The sequence below is a fragment of the Budorcas taxicolor genome, chromosome 10 (genome assembly GCF_023091745.1).
Source record: "Budorcas taxicolor isolate Tak-1 chromosome 10, Takin1.1, whole genome shotgun sequence".
Lineage (NCBI taxonomy): Eukaryota > Metazoa > Chordata > Mammalia > Artiodactyla > Bovidae > Budorcas > Budorcas taxicolor.
This window is the reverse complement of record NC_068919.1, coordinates 87,077,243-87,097,083: the sequence shown is the minus strand read 5'-3', so window position 1 is coordinate 87,097,083 and position 19,841 is coordinate 87,077,243. Positions and strand designations below refer to the sequence as shown.

Here is a 19,841-nt window from a genome sequence, read left to right as displayed (position 1 = left end):
TGTTGGCAAAGTAATATCTCTGCTTTTGAATATGCTATCTAGGTTGGTCATAACTTTACTTCTGAGAAGTAAGCGTCTTTTAATTTCATGGCTGCAATCACCATCTGCAGTGATTTTGGAGCCCCTAAAATAAAGTCTGACACTGTTTCCACTGTTTCCCCATCTATTTCCCATGAAGTGATGGGACCAGATGCCATGATCTTCGTTTTCTGAATGTTGAGTTTTAAGCCAACTTTTTCACTCTCCTCTTTCATTTTCATCAAGAGGCTTTTTAGTTCCTCTTCACTTTCTGCCATAAGGGTGGTGTCATCTGCATATCTGAGGTTATTGATATTTCTTCCAGCAATCTTGATTCCAGGTTGTGCTTCTTCCAGCCCAGTACACTGCATATAATTTAAATAAGCAGAGTGACAATATACACCCTTGACGTACTCATTTTCCTATTTGGAACTCTCTTTCATACCTAACATCAATTCCATCATCAAAATTTGTTGTTTATACCTTTGAAATAGGTCCAGATTCCAAGTTCACCTTCTCATATCCACTACTAACTCCCTGCCTAAGCCATCAGCATCTCTCCCCAAATTATCTTAAAAGCTACCCACCAGTCTCCCCATTGCTTGGAATGGGGAGACTGCTTGCTTCTTAGAATCCATTTTTAATATAGTAGCCATAATAATCTTCTTAAAACATAAGTCAGACCAAGTTTATTCTCTGCTAGGAACCTCCAATGTAATCTCTATATGCTGCAAAGGAGTGATCTCCAAGATATATTAACAAGTGGAAAGAGCAAAGTGAAGAAACATGTCTATCTGTCCTGATGACTGTCGTGTCTGACTCTTTGCGACCCCATAGCCAGTAGTCCATGGAATTCTCTGGACTATATTTATCTACAAACTGTAAAGACCCCATGGACTACACAGTCCATGGAATTCTCCAGGCCAGAATACTGCAGTGGGTAGCCTTTCCCTTCTCTAGGGGATCTTCCCAAGCCAGGGATTGAACCCAGATCTCCTTGAGATCTCCCTTTTATTCAACTCATCAACTCCCTTATTTAACCCATCAATCCTTTCATTTAACATTGTCGCCCCCATTTGGGAATGTCACCCCCATTTTGGAATGAAAATGTCTTCTACATTTGGGGCAACAACAAAGGAAATTAGATTAAATGGGGAGTAAAATAAAGTGCACAATTTAATACTATTAATATTACTATTGCAAATAATACTGCACAATTTCACTCATCTCACATGCTAGCAAAGTAATGCTCAAAACTCTCCAAGCCAGGCTTCAACAGTATGTGAACTGAGAACTTCCAGATGTTCAAGCTGGATTTAGGAAAGGCAGAGGAACCAGAGATCAAATGGCCAACATCCACTGCATCATCAAAACAGCAAGAGAGTTCCAGAAAAACATCTATTTCTGCTTGATTGACTATGCCAAAGCCTTTGACTGTGTGGATCACAATAAACTGTGGAAAATTCTGAAAGAGATGGGAATACCAGACCACCTTACCAGCCATCTGAGAAATCTGTATGCAGGTCAAGAAGCAACAGTTAGAACTGGACATGGAACAACAGGTTGGCTCCAAATTAGGAAAGGAGTACATCAAGGCTATATATTGTGACCCTGGTTATTTAACTTATATGCAGAGTACATCATGCGAAATGCCGGGCTGGATGAAGCAGAAGTTGGAATCAAGATTGCTGGGAAAAATATCAATAACCTCAGATATGCAGATGACACCACCCTTAGGGCAGAAAGCAAAGAGAAACTAAAGAACCTTTCAATGAAAGTGAAAGAGGAGAGTGAAAAAGTTGGCTTAAAACTCAACATTCAGAAAACGAAGATCTATGGCATCCGGTCCCATCACTTCGTGGCAAATAGATAGGGAAACAATGGAAACAGTGACAGACTTTATTTTCTTGGGCTCCCAAATCGCTGCAGATGGTGACTGCAGCCATAAAATTAAAAGATGCTTACTCCTTGGAAGAAAAGCTATGACCAAGCTAGACAAGCGTATTAAAAAGCAGAGACATTACTTTGCCGACAAACGTTCGTCTAGTCAAAGCTGTGGTTTTTCCAGTAGTCAGGTATGGATGTGAGAGTTGGACTATTAAGAAAGCAGAGTGCAAAAGAATTGGTGCTTTTGAACTGTGGTGTTGGAGAAGACTCTTGAGAGTCCCTTGGACTCTAAGGAGATCCAACCAGTCCATCCTAAAAGAAATCAGTCCTGAATATTTATTGGAAGGACTGATGCTGAAGCTGAAACTCCAATACTTTGGCCACCTGATGTGAAGAACTGACTCATTTGAAAAGACTGATGCTGAGAAAGAGTGACGTTGGGAGGAGAAAGGGATAGGGAATGAGATGGTTGGATGGCATCACTGACTCGATAGACATGACTTTGAGTAAGCTCTGGGAGTTGGTGATGGACAGGGAAGCTTGGTGTGCTGCAGTCCATGGGGTCGCAAAGAGTCGGACACGACTGAGCAACTCAACTGAACTGAAAATAAAGCGACTTAAAAGGCATTTCAACTTCGTTAGTATCTTGCTTAGGGAATGCTCTATCATGTCATAGTGTAAGAGCGATGCGTTTTGGTTTTTCTTAAGTGAACCGTGTATCCCAGAATTCTGGTTGACAATGGAACCGAACTGTAGTCTTGTTCAAAGAACTACAAGTCCCAGAAGGCCGTTCGGCTAGGGCGCCTGCGCACCGCGCGCTCCTTCCTTTCCACAGCTCTCCGCCCGGGAAAGGCCCGCCCCGCGGTGCTGTCGCTCGCGCTGGAAGAAGCGGAAGAAGATGGCGCTCACCAGGTGGGTTTGTTGATTCGGGTCCTCGGTACGGAAGGGTCTGGGAGTACTCACCTTTTTCATTTCTTTGCCCACACTCTCCGGGCCGTCACCAGGCCCGGGCCACAGAGCAACTGTAGGCCGAGGCCACGGCTGGGCCTTCCTGCAGGCCGCTGGGACGGCTAGGCCTCGCCGAAGCTGGGGTCTTTCCTCAGCGGCTTCCCGGGTTGCCTTCGCCCCCTCGCTAGGGCCGAAAGTCGCGGCGTGGCCAATAGGTCTCTGGCCTGAGAGACCGCGGAGTCGCGCGTGTTTTTCGTTTGAGCGTCTTGGGGGTGTGGAGGGCTCCGCCTCTGGTCCGCGGCTCGGGTGGGCGCGATGCGGGTGTGTGGAGGGCAGGGGCTTATTTGGGCAGAGTGGAGCGGCGGGAGACGGCGACTGCCTGGCTGTTTTTTCGCCGAAGTCTTTTCTTCTGTTTTTGTCCGAAACCAGGACTCCTGGAAAAAAAGGGCTGGGGAGAGCGGTACTGAAGGAGATTTAAAATCAAAAGCTACGGTAGTGGCCGCTGTCTGCTAGTTCCCGTCGCTGCCCGCACTTTTAACTTTGGGCTTTTTTAGAACCGAGTATGATTTTTGCGGTTCCCGGTTGCCTTGGCAACTGCAAGTGATTAAAGTGGTCCCCGCCTTTAAGGAAAAGATGCTTAAAGAAGAGATTCGAAGGAGTTACGTAACTCCGACCTTGCTGCCCCATCTCAGTAGAAAACTTTACACGCAAACGAACTGCAACGGGAAAAGTTGAGTGCCCAAGAAGGTAAAGAAAGGAATCGCGTTAGGACATCTGCCTCAGCTCCCCTGACACTCTTCATTCTCCTTGTTCGCCTTTGTCTGGGCTGATGACCGTTATGAACCGTAAAAATACTTGGATGAGAGATTTCTTTTGGGTGCCTTGTTCTGTCCTAGGGTTTGTGTGTATACAGAAGGAAAATCTGACAGTCTTTGGCAGCAGGGAAGATTGGGGTACAAGGCCTACAGATATGAAACGAAGAATAATACAGAATGCTTATTATGTAGTACTAGCGTGAAGTGCAAAAAGAATTAGATGGAATGGGCTGAATGAACTGGAGCATTTTCTTTAGTAAGTGTTGCAGGCAGCAAACATGCGAGTGAGTGCCCTCCAGGTGGGAGGCAGTGTGACAGAGACTAGTAGTGTTATGAGGAAAGGCTTTGTGGAAAAGATGGAATTGAAAAGGACACAGAGCAAAAATACCAGAGATCTTGTCGGCATTGGGTGCTTAAAATTGCGATAGCAGAGTGCAGTCATTAAGTAGCTTGTCTTGGGGACTTACATGGAGTTTTAGCTGATTTGGTTTCTATAGACAGTTTCAAGTTTCCAGGTGAAGTGTTGTTATCGCTAAGATCTCCCAGAGATTCTTAACAGCAGAGACTAGTAAAAAGGAAAGGATAGACTAAGCTGTCTCCACAGCGGCTCTATTGACATTTGGGGCTGGATAATTCATTCTTGTATGGGGCCTCCCTGCCTACATTAAGATGTTCATGAGTATCTTTAGCTTGTACCCAGTAGATGCCAGTGGCATCCACACCTCTTCTCTTCCCTCTGCTTCACAAGTTATAACAAAATGTCTCCAGGTGTTGTCAGATATCTGCATTGTAGTTATTTTGCCTCCAGTTGAGAAATACTGAGGTAGACTTTTGTTCACTTAAGCAGCCCACCCCTACCATAGGAAAGTACCTCATGGGATTGTCATCCTTTACAGGGAACAGCAATATTAAGACTCTCTGGAAGGCTAGGATGCGTTCTCATTATAATCCAGGCCAGATTACCTGTTTACTAGATTGTCCAAACTCTGCCTTGACAAGCTGCCTGCCTTTTGATCATTTTAGTGACTAGAATGATCATTTTCTTCCAACAAAAGGTAAAAGAGAAATGAAACCTAAGTAAATATTTTGGCTTCTTTGTTTCTGACTTTGTATCCCTCTATGTGTTAGTTTACATGGTTTACTGGAAACAGCTATGGTATAAGCCCAAAATGTTTTGACTCCTTTCATCCATTCATTTGCTTAGTAAATTGCATATGTTGGGATTGCATGGATTGAAAGTACTTTGTGTCAGCTAGTGTTGCTATTGATTCTGTCAGGGACTCTTCTTACCCTCAGAATTTACATTCTAGGGAAGACAGACTATAGGAGTAAACAAATCAGTAATACAATTTCAGGTAATAAGTACTAGGAATAAAATAAAGGTATAGAGAGTGATGCAAAGAGCAGGGTGGAATGCTGTTTTGGTCAGGTAACAGCTGTAGGGAGGTATAATTGAGCAGGGACAGGAATACTAAGAAGCAAGCACTAAAGAATCTGATGAAGAGTTTTCTTAATAAGTAAATAGAATACCTATGGCAGTGGGAAAGCAGATATAAAGATACAGGAATGATTTGTTTAAAGAAAGGCAGTAAGTTTGTGACCGAAAAATGATGAGTGCAAAGAGTAGAGTGAATTTATTTCTCCAGCCAACATTTGAGTAAGGCCCTATTGTGAGCTAGTTAGGCAGTGCTTTAAGAGTTAAGGATTAAAGAAACAAAGTGTGATTCCTGCCCTCAAGTTACCCACAGTCTAATGAAGGAAAGAAAGATAAATCGATAGTGATTGCAGTACAGTAAGACAGATGTAGTAGTGGTGTGCAGAGGGTCTTATGAGAGCATAGGTAAAGGGCAACTAACGCTGGGGGAATTGTGGAACAGCTCCAAAAAATCAAATATTTATGGAACACACACTGAATGGTAGCCAGACTCTGTGCCACGTTGTTCATGGGTGGTCTCATTTAATACTTAAAACAGCTCTGAGAGGTAGATAATCTTTTGGTCCATCATTACAAATGAGAAAACTGAAGTTCAGAGAGGTAAGCAACTAAAAGTTAGTGTGTGGCATGGATAGCTTCTGAACTCAGAGTTCTTACCATCACATTACCTGACCCGCCAGATTGGATTAGATTCTTCTGATATACACTATCGCAACACTTTGTACTTTTTCTGATCACTTAGTATAACTGGTAATTACGGAGTTGTGTGATTTTGATCTCTCTCTATAGCACCCATCTATCTTTCTCAGTTCATCGTCTCCTTTCCTACCTAGCACAGTGCTAGCACCCCAGCAACCAATAAATATTTTTTTAATAAATAAGCTCTGCTGCTTATTCAAATATTCTTACTAGCCAAGAATCACAAAGGGACCCTAACTTTTCCATTGGGTATATTATTTACATACTGGAATCCTTTTGTGGTACTTTGGTATATCTCTGTAATAACTTTTATCATACTTAAAAGTTAAGAATGGTTAAAACCTCTTAAGTTTTAAATTACATCCCAAACTAGATACCCTTGGGGAAATGCACTTAAATATGCATCTCCTGTTTTGTTTCTTTTTTTATCCACCTCTTTGTCACTTTCAGTGCTAATACTTATTTTTTTGTATTAATGCTAAAATAGTTAAATGTAGGAAGCATAAGGGTAAAATAGTTAAACATAAGGAGTATAAGAATAGTAAAGTGCTCGGTTCAGCAGCACATGTACTAAAATTGGAACAATACAGAGAAGATTAGCATGGCCCCTGCACAAGGATGACATGCGTGAAGCGAATGTGAAATTCGTGAGGCATTCCTTTTTTTTTTTAAGGGGTATTAAAGACACTAAGACCATCTTATTCTAGAGAGTTGACCCCTCGGTAATTGAGAAAATTTACTTGTTACAAGAAAAGAAATGTGGAGGCATAAAAACTAGTGGTTTATTATGTGAAATTTCTTAATTCTGGGCACTGGTTGCCTGCATCCTGGTCAGATATTTTTACTGTATGTCTCTTAGTACTTATTTCTTTTCCAGGCATAATAAAGCAACAAATATTTAACCCTGCCATAAATCATTGGAAACTTTGCTCTTTTGCCCAAAGGAAGAAATATAATAGGAAAATAGTGTTTGATGGGCAAATTGCAATAATAAAATGTAAGAATTTTTAAAATTCTTACTTTTTCTGTCTTTGTTTCTAGCTTTTTACCTGCACCTACTCAGCTGTCTCAGGACCAGCTTGAGGCTGAAGAAAAGGCACGATCCCAGAGATCACGACAGACCTCACTGGTCTCCTCCCGAAGAGAGCCTCCCCCCTATGGTTACCGGAAAGGCTGGATACCTCGGTTACTAGAGGTAAACGGTTTTGCCGAAATTTATTATAGCACCTTTGTAAAGTAAATGTAAACCCTAGAACTGTTGCATATGAGTTCCAGTGTGATAGAGATTCTAGTTGTGAGCTCTCAAGACATGTACTTCCCTCAGAAGATTGAGCTTTTTGTCTTGCTTATTCTCACTGGTTTGTGATCACTAGAGAAGTATACCAATGTATGTCTCTTATGTCAAACTGTCACTCATGTACAGAAGAAATTAACATACTCTTTCTAAATTGGGACTTACAGTGTATGGAAAATAATGGGGAGGTGAGAGAGAAAAATGAAAGAATGGTTCCACATTCGGGTACCTTTCCCTCCCTCTTCCCTGCGTGCACAGTGCCACATCACCCTGAAGAAGCAACTCTTCTCCAGGGAAAACTCTGGCAGCATTTGCTTTTCTGATTTCTTTCCTGTTAGTTGTAGTGGATAGAACACTGACGAGAAGATTCTTTTTATTAATTTTTTTTTCTGTATAGCTGTGTTCCTTACCATTTGTGTGACCCTGGACAGATCCTAAGCTCTCTTCCTCTGTTTTTTTATCTTCAATAGGAGAATGTACAGCTTAGATCAGTTTGGGAGAAGGTATAAGAGACAGAATTTGATGGTTAATTCAGAGGCAGTGAGGGAGAAGGAGGAATCTGAAATGATCTTTTTATGTCTCTAGCTAGATCACAAAGAAGAGACTTTGTTAGCAGCACTTATTCTCCTCATTACTCAGGATCTTGTACATCAGTTCAATGCGTATTCCCTTCCCTAATTCCAGGGGCAGACTGCCCATGCTTGATCACCTTTTTTACCTAGGGAGAAATGCAGACACTTGAGGCTTGCCTCCCCAAGGCCTCTTCCTGTTTCTTCTCCATCTTCCTATTTTCATTCTGACTCCTGCAAATTTTCCTCCTCCACTTCCCAAGGGATATACTTGTCCTATTAAAAATCTCTGTGCCTATTTATTTGTACCCAGTTATTATAATTTTATCACTTTGTTTTGTTCTGTCTTTACATGGTTATAGTTTTGCTTCACAAATAGAAAGGGTCAAGTCCTAAACTTTTTTTCATATGCCTCCAAGTGGTGATCATGGAACTAATTATTCATTGGATTGAAATATGTTGCTCAGCACCTATATAAAACCAACTGTATTCTCAGCCTCTCTCCTTTGTCATTATTCCTGCCTGCCACATTCTTTGTACAGCCTCGAAGAGGAACACCCAGCTAAATCATGTCTTCTCCTAACATATTCCCAGGTGTTTTTTGTTTGGTTGGTTTTTGTTCAACTATACTCTGTTCTTTATTAATTCTAGTGTCTGAAGGCCAGCCTTCTGATACCTCTGAAGGTATTTTTGTGTTGTTGCTTTTATTTTCACTGATAATGTTATTTGTGAGAAGCAGAGCAAAATATATGATTATCAAGGAGGCCATAATGATGCCTTATCTGGGGCAAAAAGGTAGTACTTGCCATTATCTAATAGAAGACTGGAGTGTCTCTTTTATGGGATTATAGATATTCTGAGTTTGGCCTCTCAGTAGATTAGAGTGAGGATGGCAGGCTTCATCTACATACAACAGAAATCGCATCCTTACTTGCATTTCAGTATCAGGACATTTAACATTTAGTACTATTAGTTTTTAAAAGCTTACATGACTATCATAGGATTCCTATATCCTGGTGGAGCCGACCAGTTTATTTGAAAATCAATCCAAAATGGCCACCTGATGGAAATACTGTGAATGCTTCTTGAGGAGAGTGAATATTCTGTGGAAGAAAGCATTTTGTTCTAGTTTTTAAAGTAAAAGCTATGATTTTCTGGCAAGCTTAGTGACCGCATAATGCCACATCTAAGTCCTGAAGTGCTTGTTATAGTTGAAGAACTCTAGCAAATCTGAGGAGAAGGCAATGGCACCCAACTCGGGTACTCTTGCCTGGCAAATGCCATGGATGGAGGAGCCTGGTGGGCTGCAGTCCATGGGGTCACTAGGAGTTGGACACAACTGAGCGACTTCTCTTTCACTTTTCACTTTCATGCATTGGAGAAGGAAATGGCAGCCCACTCCAGCGTTCTTGCCTGGAGAATCCCAGGGACGCGGGAGCCTGGTGGGCTGCCGTCTCTGGGGTCTCACAGGGTCGGGCACGACTGAGCGACCTGGCAGCCACAGATCTGAGCACATGTCAGCGTGATGGCTTGAGAACAGGTAGGGCCATTCCAGGGACTGTTTTACCTATTTTCTGCCTGATTTACAAGAAAACACCTTCAGCTCTATTATTTGTTTTAAAAGATGTCAAACCTTTCTTTAGCAAGTAAGCATGTTGTACCTAGAAAATCATATATCTAGGATCTAATGAAATATTTCTTGAAGGAGGAGGATATATAAAAGTGGCTATTTTCGTAAATTTTTTTCATCAAATCCCCTCTAAATGATGAATATTAATAGATTTTTCCTCTGATTTCTTGCCCTTTCTTGAGCTAAGATACTTCAGTTTAGTAGGAAATGTAAAGGCTTTTGGAGTCAAAAGATACGGGTTCCACAAGACAAGGGTGCCCACTTTTACCACTGCTATTCAACATAGTTCTGGAAGTTTTGGCCACAGCAATCAGACCAGAAAAAGAAATAAAAGGAATCCAAACTGGAAAAGAAGAATTAAAACTTTCACTGTTTGCAGATGACATGATCCTCTACATAGAAAACCCTAAAGACTCCACCTGAAAATTACTAGAGCTCATCAATGAATATAGTAAAGTTGCAGGATATAAAATCAACATTCAGAAATCCCTTGCATTCCTATACACTAATAATGAGAAAGTAGAAAAAGAAATTAAGGAAACAATTCCATTCACCATTGCAATGAAAAGAATAAAATACTTAGGAATATATCTACCTAAAGAAACTAAAGACCTATATATAGAAAACTATAAAACACTGATGAAAGAAATCAAAGAGGGCACTAATAGATGGAGAAATATACCATGTTCATGGATCAGAAGAATCAATATAGTGAAAATGAGTATACTACCCAAAGCAATCTACAAATTCAATGCAATCCCTATCAAGCTACCAGCCATATTTTTCACAGAACTAGAACAAATCATTTCAAGATTTGTATGGAAATACAAAAAACCTCAAATTGCCAAAGCAATCTTGAGAAGTAAGAATGGAACTGGAGGAATCAACTTGCCTGACTTCAGGCTCTACTACAAAGCCACAGTCATCAAGACAGTATGGTACTGGCACAAAGACAGAAATATAGATCAATGGAACAAAATAGAAAGCCCAGAGATAAATCCACACACCTATGGACACCTTATCTTTGACAAAGGAGGCAAGAATATACAATGGAGTAAAGACAATCTCTTTAACAAGTGGTGCTGGGAAAACTGGTCAACCACTTGCAAAAGAATGAAACTAGATCACTTTCTAACACCGCACACAAAAATAAACTCAAAATGGATTAAAGATCTAAATGTAAGACCAGAAACTATAAAACTCCTAGAGGAGAACATAGGCAAAACACTCTCCGACATAAATCACAGCAGGATCCTCTATGATCCACCACCCAGAATTCTGGAAATAAAAGCAAAAATAAACAAATGGGATCTAATTAAAATTAAAAGCTTCTGCACAACAAAGGGAAATATAAGCAAGGTGAAAAGACAGCCTTCTGAATGGGAGAAAATAATAGCAAATGAAGCAACTGACAAACAACTAATCTCAAAAATATACAAGCAACTTATGCAGCTTAATTCCAGAAAAATAAACGACCCAATCAAAAAATGGGCCAAAGAACTAAATAGACATTTCTCCAAAGAAGACATACGGATGGCTAACAAACACATGAAAAGATGCTCAACATCACTCATTATTAGAAAAATGCAAATCAAAACCACAATGAGGTACCACTTCACACCAGTCAGAATGTCTGTGATCCAAAAATCTGCAAGCAATAAATGCTGGAGAGGGTGTGGAGAAAAGGGAACCCTCCTACACTGTTGCTGGGAATGCAAACTAGTACAGCCACTATGGAGAACAGTGTGGAGATTCCTTAAAAAATTGCAAATAGAACTGCCTTATGACCCAGCAATCCCACTGCTGGGTATACACACCGAGGAAACCAGAATTGAAAGAGACACATGTACCCCAGTGTTCATCGCAGCACTGTTTATAATAGCCAGGACATGGAAACAACCTAGATGTCCATCAGCAGATGAATGGATAAGAAAGCTGTGGTACATATACACAATGGAGTATTACTCAGCCATTAAAAAGAATTCATTTGAATCAGTTCTGATGAGATGGATGAAACTGGAGCCAATTATACAGAGTGAAGTAAGCCAGAAAGAAAAACATCAATACAGTACACTAACACATATATATGGAATTTAGAAAGATGGCAATGACGACCCTGTATGCAAGACAACAAAAAAGACAAAGACACAGATGTGTATAGCGGACTTTTGGACTCAGAGGGAGAGGGAGAGGGTGGGATGATTTGGGAGAATGGCATTGAAACATGTATACTATCATGTAAGAATCGAATCGCCAGTCTATGTCCGACACAGGATACAGCATGCTTGGGGCTGGTGCACGGTGATGACCCAGAGAGATGTTATGGGGAGGGAGGTGGGAGGGGGGTTCATGTTTGGGAACGGATGTACACCCGTGATGGATTCAAGCCAATGTATGGCAAAACCAATACAGTATTGTAAAGTAAAATAAAGTAAAAATAAAATAAAATTGTTCCCTGAACTTGAAGAAAAAAAAAAAAGATACAGGTTCCAGTCCTCATAGCTATCCATGAGACCTTCGAAAAATCACTTTTAATTTTTCTAAACTTATTTTTTCCATATGAAAATATGAGGTGTTGAAGAACTACAAGAATTAAATGAGAATGTATGTGTGAATTATATTTTCTAAGTTTTAATAAGGTACTAAGCAAATATTGACTATGCCAAAACCTTTGTGTGGATCACAACAAACTGTGGAAAATTCTGAAAGAAATGAGAATACCAGACCACCTGACCTGCCTCTTGAGAAACCTATATGCAGGTCAGGAAGCAACAGTTAGAACAGGACATAGAACAACAGACTGGTTCCAAATAGGAAAAGGAGTACGTCAAGGCTGTATATTGTCACCCTGCTTATTTAACTTCTATGCAGAGTACATCATGAGAAATCCTGGGCTAGAAGAAGCACAAGCTGGAATCAAGATTGCCGGGAGAAATGTCAGTAACCTCAGATATGCAGATGACACTACCCTTATGGCAGAAAGTGAAGAGGAACTAAAAAGCGTCTTGATGAAAGTGAAAGAGGAGAGTGAAAAAGTTGGCTTAAAACTCAACATTCAGAAAACGAAGATCATGGCATCTGGTCCCATCACTTCATGGGAAATAGATGGGGAAACAGTGGAAACAGTGTCAGACTATTTTTCGGGGCTCCAAGATCACTGCAGATGGTGATTGCAGCCATGAAATTAAAAGATGCGTACTCCTTGGAAGGAAAGTTATGACCAATCTAGATAGCATATTGAAAAGCAGAGATATTACTTTGCCAACAAAGGTCCGTCTAGTCAAGGCTATGGTTTTTCCAGTGTCATGTATGGATGTGAGAGTTGGACTGTGAAGAAAGCTGAGCGCCGAAGAATTGATGCTTTTGAACTGTGGTGTTGGAGAAGACTCTTGAGAGTCCCTTCGACTGCAAGGAGATCCAACGAGTCCATTCTAAAGGAGATCAGTCCTGGGTGTTCATTGGAAGGACTGATGCTGAAGCTGAAACTCCAGTACTTTGGCCACCTCATGCGAAGAGTTGACTCAATGGAAAAGACCCTGATGCTGGGAGGGATTGGGGGCAGAACGAGAAGGGGGCAGAAGGGGACGACAGAGAATGAGATGGCTGGATGGACGACAGAGAATGAGATGGCTGGATGGACTGACTCGATGGACATGAGTTTGAGTAAACTCCAGGAGTTGTTGATGGACAGGGAGGCCTGGTGTGCTGCGATTCATGGGATCGCAAAGAGTAGGACATGACTGAATGACTGAACTGAACTGAAGCAAATATTATTAATTTAATAAAACTTTAAATTTAATGTCCATATGTTAACTTGAATGATAGACTTTTTTTGTAATTTTAAACTTCATTGACAGACTTAGCTTTCTCCTTTAGAAGTCTTAATTCTGTCTTCTAAATAATTATATGTAATCATCGTTAGAAATGTGATACACTCATTTCTGGATGCTTCCTATTTGCTTCTCATGGAACACTGAATAAATACTATCATGTTCTTAAAATTGAAGAAGAAATGTAATTCTTTACTTTTTCTCTTTTTTGGCTGTGCTGCACAGCTTGCAGAATCTTAGTTCCCTGACCAGGGATTGAATCCAGGCCGTGGTGGTGAAAGCCTGGAATCCTAACCACTAGGCCACCAGGGAACTCCCCATTTCTTTACATTTCTGCTCTAACTATAGCTTGACCTGTCTTTCACTAAGAAAATTATGTATGCGAAAATGAAAAATCTTTTCCTTATACTAAACATTTTGCTTAATTTCTTCCTGCCATGTACTTAAAATCCAGATCCTTGCCATGATCTAGGAGCTGTTTCATGATCTGATGTTTGTTGTCTTCCCAAACAGACTTAATTGCTTATATGTCTGCACCTCTGCCCTCAATAAGCTACAGCCCCACTAGACCTCGTTTCCTAGAACATGCTGAGTTCAGTCTTGAAGCAGGGCCTTCACACTTGCTGTTTAATCTGCCTAGAAAATGCTTCCCTCAGATCTTCCCATGACTGATTTCTCATCATTCAGGCTTTACCTCATACTACCTCTTCACAAAGGTTATCCCAACCACACTATCAAAAACAGCCTGTCTTCCCAGCCCCTTTATTGCTTTCAAGGCATTTATCACAAGCCAGAAATTATGCCTTTTATATCTTTGCCCACTAAAATGTACACTCCATAAGATCAGAGACCCTTGCTTTGTTTACTGCCATTTCTCTAGCATCTAGCATAAGGGCTCAATAGTTACCTGCTGAAGGAGTGACTATATCTTAAATCTCAAGTTACTGTTATTGAACATTCTTTTTATTTTTCTTTATTTATATAGGATTTTGGAGATGGAGGGGCTTTTCCAGAGATCCACGTGGCCCAGTATCCCCTGGATATGGGACGAAAGAAAAAAATGTCAAATGCGTTGGCCATTCAGGTGGATGCTGAAGGAAAAATTAAGTATGATGCAATTGCTCGACAAGGACAGTCAAAAGACAAGGTAACCCTCTCATTGATTTTTTTCCCCCATTGATAAATATTTCGTGAGAAGTCTTTTTTTTTTTTTAATTGTGTGAAAATGATAACTCTTTGGCCATTTAGTTTATGTCAGAAGTAACAATGAAGTATACTTAGGCTAACTGAAGATGACTTCATAACAGTATGAACAATATAACATGGCTTCATAACAGCAATGACTTTTTCCTTAGAAATTCCTCAAATTGATGATAAGTTTATATATATTAATACTTAGGGATTCCATGTATTTGTTTTACATTTTAAAAACAATCCTTGTTTCCCTTCCAGTTTTATTGAGATATAATTGACATACAGCATCATATATGAAAAACAGTTCTTTTATAATACTAGCTTTTTTTAAGTACTAGTAAATTTTTAAAAATCTACAATTCTGGCAGTCCTAAAAAAATCAAAATTTAGTTTTGTCTATAGTCTTTTCTATTTCTCTTCCAAAATACGTACATACTTATTTTGATGGTTCGTCTGAATAGAATAAATCACATAAACTTCTTTCTCCCTTGATTAAGTACAAAACTGGCACTTGCTAGTTTTAGGATGGCCCTGCTTACAAAGTAATCCAAAGACCAAAAATAAAATTTGTTTAAAATAACCTCATCATAGAGCAGCCACACCCAGAGCCAAGGAACTGTTTTTAAGACCTAGTTTTTTTCTTATAAATAAATACTCCAAATAGAGATAAAAGATCTCTTTAGAATTGATTGTACTGGGGACAGTACCTGAGAACCTTCAGTACCTATCCTTTGCTTCTTCTCTCTCTCCCAAACATTCTCATTTTACTCTCTAAGACAGCACTGATGATATATCATTGTTTGCTCCTCCACCATGGCTGCTAGTTTAGGGGGAGAATAATTATGCAGTCATGCAAATTTATATCTCAGATTTCAGCTGGCCTCCCTTGATGTTCCTCCAAGCTTAACTCCTACTCTTCTCCATCCTCTCTCAGTTTAACAGGTGACTCCCCATCTATTTGCACATAAGACTGTTGGAAGAAAATTGTTGGCTTTCTTTATCTTGCACTTGCCTTTTTGTCTTGACTATTCCTTTTGTCTTTATAACAAATCTCTTCCTATCTAAATCTAATCTTTTCAAGTGTATTCTAGTGTATCCTAGATCTCATCTCTTCCCCTTTCCTTTGTAACGTCACTTTTACATGTATTCCCGCTTTATATATATACACATACATGCAAATATATGTATCTTTTTTTTAATAAATGAGATTTTAATTCTCATAACTCCCATAGACTTTTTTTTTTACTTTCACTGTTTTAAAGATTTTTATTAGTACATAGAGGTCTACTTCATTAAGAAAAATCTAAATAGATTTTCATTGTGGCCTTGTGCCCTAATTGTTTTTAAACATTGAAAATTTCCAGTTTTTTACTTTTGCAAGCAGTGCTTTAGTCAAGATCCGTATATAACTATCCTTTTGCACATCAGTGTTTTGTATAACAGCTTCCCTGATGGCTCAGGGTATAGAATCCATCTGTTAGTGCAGGAGATGTAGGTTCCATCCCTGTGTTGGGAAGGTCCCCTGAAGAAGGAAATGCCACCCCACTCCAGTATTCTTGCCTGGACAGAGGATCCTGGTGGGCTACAACCCACGGGGTCACAAGAGAGTCAGATACGACTAAACAACAGCAACAGATTTGTATAAAATAAATTCTTAGTATATGTATTGGGTCAGAGGATATTCACATTTCACATGTGACATATAATGCCAGTATGTTCTCTAAAAAGCCTTTGCCTAACATTAATTCTATTCTGTTGTATTTCCCTCAGACTCTCAATCTGTTAGTTACCATGATTTATCTTATTTCTTTAACATTTCTCAGGTATTTCCATCTCTGCTACTTAGTTCAGACCCTTATCTTTTCTTGCATAATTTATTGCAGCAAAATCTGAACCCCTCTCCTTGCCATTTGTCTTAACCTGCATGAAAAAACAGTGGTTCATGTTTTTCTGTTTCTCTCTCCCCACCACAAACACAGCATAAGCGTGCACACTTGAAATCTTTCCACAGTCTTTAGGATGAAAACCAGCCAAGCACCTAATGAGACACTTGACCTCTTGCTTACCTTTCTAGCCTAGCATCAATGTTCACGACCAGAATATTGAAATCTAAAAATTGAAAGTCCAGTTTTAGCCATTCTGTTTATTTTCAGTACAAAATTATCAACATTACAGGTTGTTGTTACAGAAGAAGAAACTTTCAGACATTCCTCGTAATGTGTCTGCTATAAGGAAGTTCTTGCAGTTCCCCTGTTATGACACATTTTTACCTGGGGAACTTCCCCTGTGTGCCCTTTCATGCTAGGAAAAGTCCTCTCCCTGTTCTTTCTTATGACTAAATTCTCTTGCTTTCAACTCACGTGTCTCTATTGCAGTGTAATCTCCCTGATCCTCCTTGGCTGGATTGGGTGTCCTTTCTCCCTGTTCCCTATGTTTAGTAGCAGTCATCACCTTTTGTTGTAATTATCCTTTCACTAATAACAGTCTATGGTGTTTAATTATAAGCTCCTTGAGTATAGAGATTATGTCTTTATTTTCCTCTTTGATGCCTAACTTAGTGCCTGACATCTTGACACACAGGCATTCCAAAGTGTTTGTTGGAAGAATTATAGCTGTATATATTGAATAATGGAAAACCACTTTTGCCTGGTGGCTTAGACGGTAAAGAATCTGCCTGCAATGCGGAGACCCAGGTTCAACCCCTGGGTTGGGAAGATCCCCTGGAAAAGGAAATGGCCACCCACTCCAGTATTCTTGCCTGGAGAATTCCATGGAGAGAGAAGCCTGGCAGGCTACAGCCCATGGGGTTGCAGAGTCAGACACAACTGAGTGACTAACACACTAACACTTTTTCTGAAGCCACTAAGGTAGCACAGTCCATTCCTACAAAAGGAAAAATAGGTCCCTGTACATGCAGAGCACATCCTGGAAATTTATCCTGTACCCAAAGGCCTTTATTTGCCTTTATTTTGGTGCATCGCTCTTTCTTTGGAATGGTAACTATTCTTTACTGATACGTGCTACCTTTCCTCTTATTTATTAGGAAAAAGCAACATTTTAGGACAATAATTTGGCATTGACAGGTTGTATAATTTTGAATGAAATATACTTTTAGCCCATTTAAAATGTGTATTGGTGATTTTTTGTATTGAAAGTAGAGTAGAAATGTTAAAACTGAACTGTTTAATTTTAGATTTCAGTATTCTGGCCAAATAAGGTCTCCAAAGTATTTTTCTTTATACAGTTAAAGCCTTGACATGTCTGTCGATAGTGCAGCCCCTGGACATGAACCCTAGACTAGTAGTTCACAGGGGTACCACTCTCAGGTTCATACTAACCCTGACTCAAATAGGGGAAGCTATATGCGTGTAGGAGTGGGTAGTATGTAGGAAATCTCGTTACATCCTCTTAATTTTGCTGTGAACCTAAAACTGCTCTGAAAACTGTTTTTAAATAATAATAAATAACCACAATGAAGATTAAAAAAAGGAAGACTACACTCCCTGAATTGAGTAAAAAGATACTGAATAGAGTGACTGCTTGGATGGGAGCTGTATGATGGATTTATTTCCTTCTTGCTGGACTTTATACCCCTGGAATATACATTTGAATTCTTACACACTTTTAATAAATATGTGCTTTATTTTTTTTAAGTAGATGGATTAATGTATACAGTTTTTGAATGGATTTAATAATTCAACATTAACTATGTGTTGGTATTTGGAGGAGGGGGACACTTCTTGACTGTTTGGGACTGTCTTGAGCGTTGAATTATGTTTAACATCACTGGCAGTATCTATTAAATGCCAGTAGTGCCTCACCTGCATCCCCGCCATTGTTTTAACCAGGAACACTTGACATGTTTTCAAAGACCCTGGGAGGGGAGTTGGAGCTGTTAGCATTGCCCTGTGTGAAAACACTGATTTTCCTGTGGTAATAGGAACTAGCTACTAAATGTACAAGATAAGATTTTTTTAAAATTCATTATTCAGGATGCTGATATGCAGGGTCCTTGACCTAGGATGCAAAGGTTTATTGGATTATTGAATTTGTACTGTATTGTAGTGATTTCTGATCTGTATCAGAGGGATCTGGTATTCTTCAGAAACCAGGGACTTTTCACTGAAATATTAACAGTGAAAGAGCAAGAATGGAAAATGCGTGGGACTTCCCTGGCAGTTCAGTGTTTAAGACTCTGAAGTTCCACTGTAGGGAGTGAGGTTCCATCCCTGTTCAGGGAACTAAGATCCCATGTGCCATGCGGTATGGCCAGAAAAAAAGAATGGAAAATGCTAGCTCTAGGTATAAGAGTTGAACAAGGCAAGGTTCCAAGGGATCATATTCCAGGGCAAGTCTAAGGTCATTGATCTCTCTAAATGTAAATACTGTGTATAAGACTTACTGGTAATACAAAATTGGGAAAGAGAAAAAAATTTAATGTCAATAGAACTAAATCCCTTTTTTGTCCAATGGTGACTTCAGTGGTAAATCTTAAAAAGTGTTAACATTTTTCCATCTGAAATAGTTATATAGGAAATGTTACATACATGATATTACCTAGAAGAATGCCTTCAACCCTCCCCATCTGAAAAAAACCTCCAAACTTAAACCCTAAGATAAATTTTATGTTGTTACCTTGTTCATAATATATCACAAACTATAGTGTTTTGATATAACCAAAAGATAGTGTTTTTTTTCTACCTCTGAAACAGTAGATATGTTGACAGACTTATCCTTTTAGTCAATCCAGTCCTTTGCCAGTTTTCAGTCATAAAAAAATTCTGTTTCACAGATGAGTTACCACTTTATCTTGTTCACAGAGCTCATTTGTGCTCCTGATACCTTCAAAAGTATATTGTATTTTTCAAATAATCCTCCCCAGTCCCTTTGTCTCCTGAGATGCGAGTTTCTTCAGCACATTTGATTCTCAGGCAATAAAAATTTGGGGTTTTATAGTTAATTACCTTGGAGCAATCTCGCTCTTCAGATGTCCTTCACTCAGCTTTGTGAGATGCTAGAATCTTATTGATGCTCATTTAAAGGGTTATTAACTTTGGAATACCCAAATAAGAAGCAGCAAATGGCTCTTGTATGCTAAATTAGTATTGAGACTTTATGTTGAGCATGTATGACTATGAGGGAGCCATTTACTTAAAATCCTTTCCTGTAATGATTGCTGTATAAAAGTAGTTAACTCTTCATAGTTTTGGTAGTATTTTCCAGAGATTGTTATATAACTTTTAATTCTTAAGATACAGATTTTTCCATCCTGAAAAGGTGTTCGATTTTGAGGTCCGTTACTGGCTGTGTGATCTTAACGCACTGAGCCTTGCTTTTCTCACTAGAGTGAGCTTCCGAGCACCTTCCAAAATGAACACTCTGAGAGAATAGTGACACTGCTGCTGCTGTTGCTAAGTTGCTTCAGTCGTGTCTGACTGTGCGACCCCCTAGACAGCAGCCCACCAGGCTCCTCCATCCACAGGATTCTCTAGGCAAGAACACTGGAGTGGGTTGCCATTTCC

The 19,841-nt window shown here is 39.7% G+C and overlaps 1 protein-coding gene and 1 pseudogene across 2 annotated transcripts in view; both read left to right on the top strand.

Moving 5' to 3' along the window:
* The first annotated feature begins 2,763 nt into the window (after nt 1–2,763).
* The window catches only part of SNW1 (SNW domain containing 1), a 36,787-nt gene continuing 19,709 nt past the window's right edge, over nt 2,764–19,841 (top strand). For both annotated transcript variants that reach the window (XM_052646778.1, XM_052646779.1), the window contains exons 1-3: nt 2,764–2,817; nt 6,844–6,997; nt 14,111–14,272. In XM_052646778.1, coding sequence (XP_052502738.1) covers nt 2,804–2,817; nt 6,844–6,997; nt 14,111–14,272 — 330 coding nt within the window. In that variant the 5' untranslated portion in view covers nt 2,764–2,803. The remainder of the gene's footprint in view (nt 2,818–6,843; nt 6,998–14,110; nt 14,273–19,841) is intronic.
* Nucleotides 6,349–6,469, top strand: LOC128054946 (uncharacterized; annotated as a pseudogene).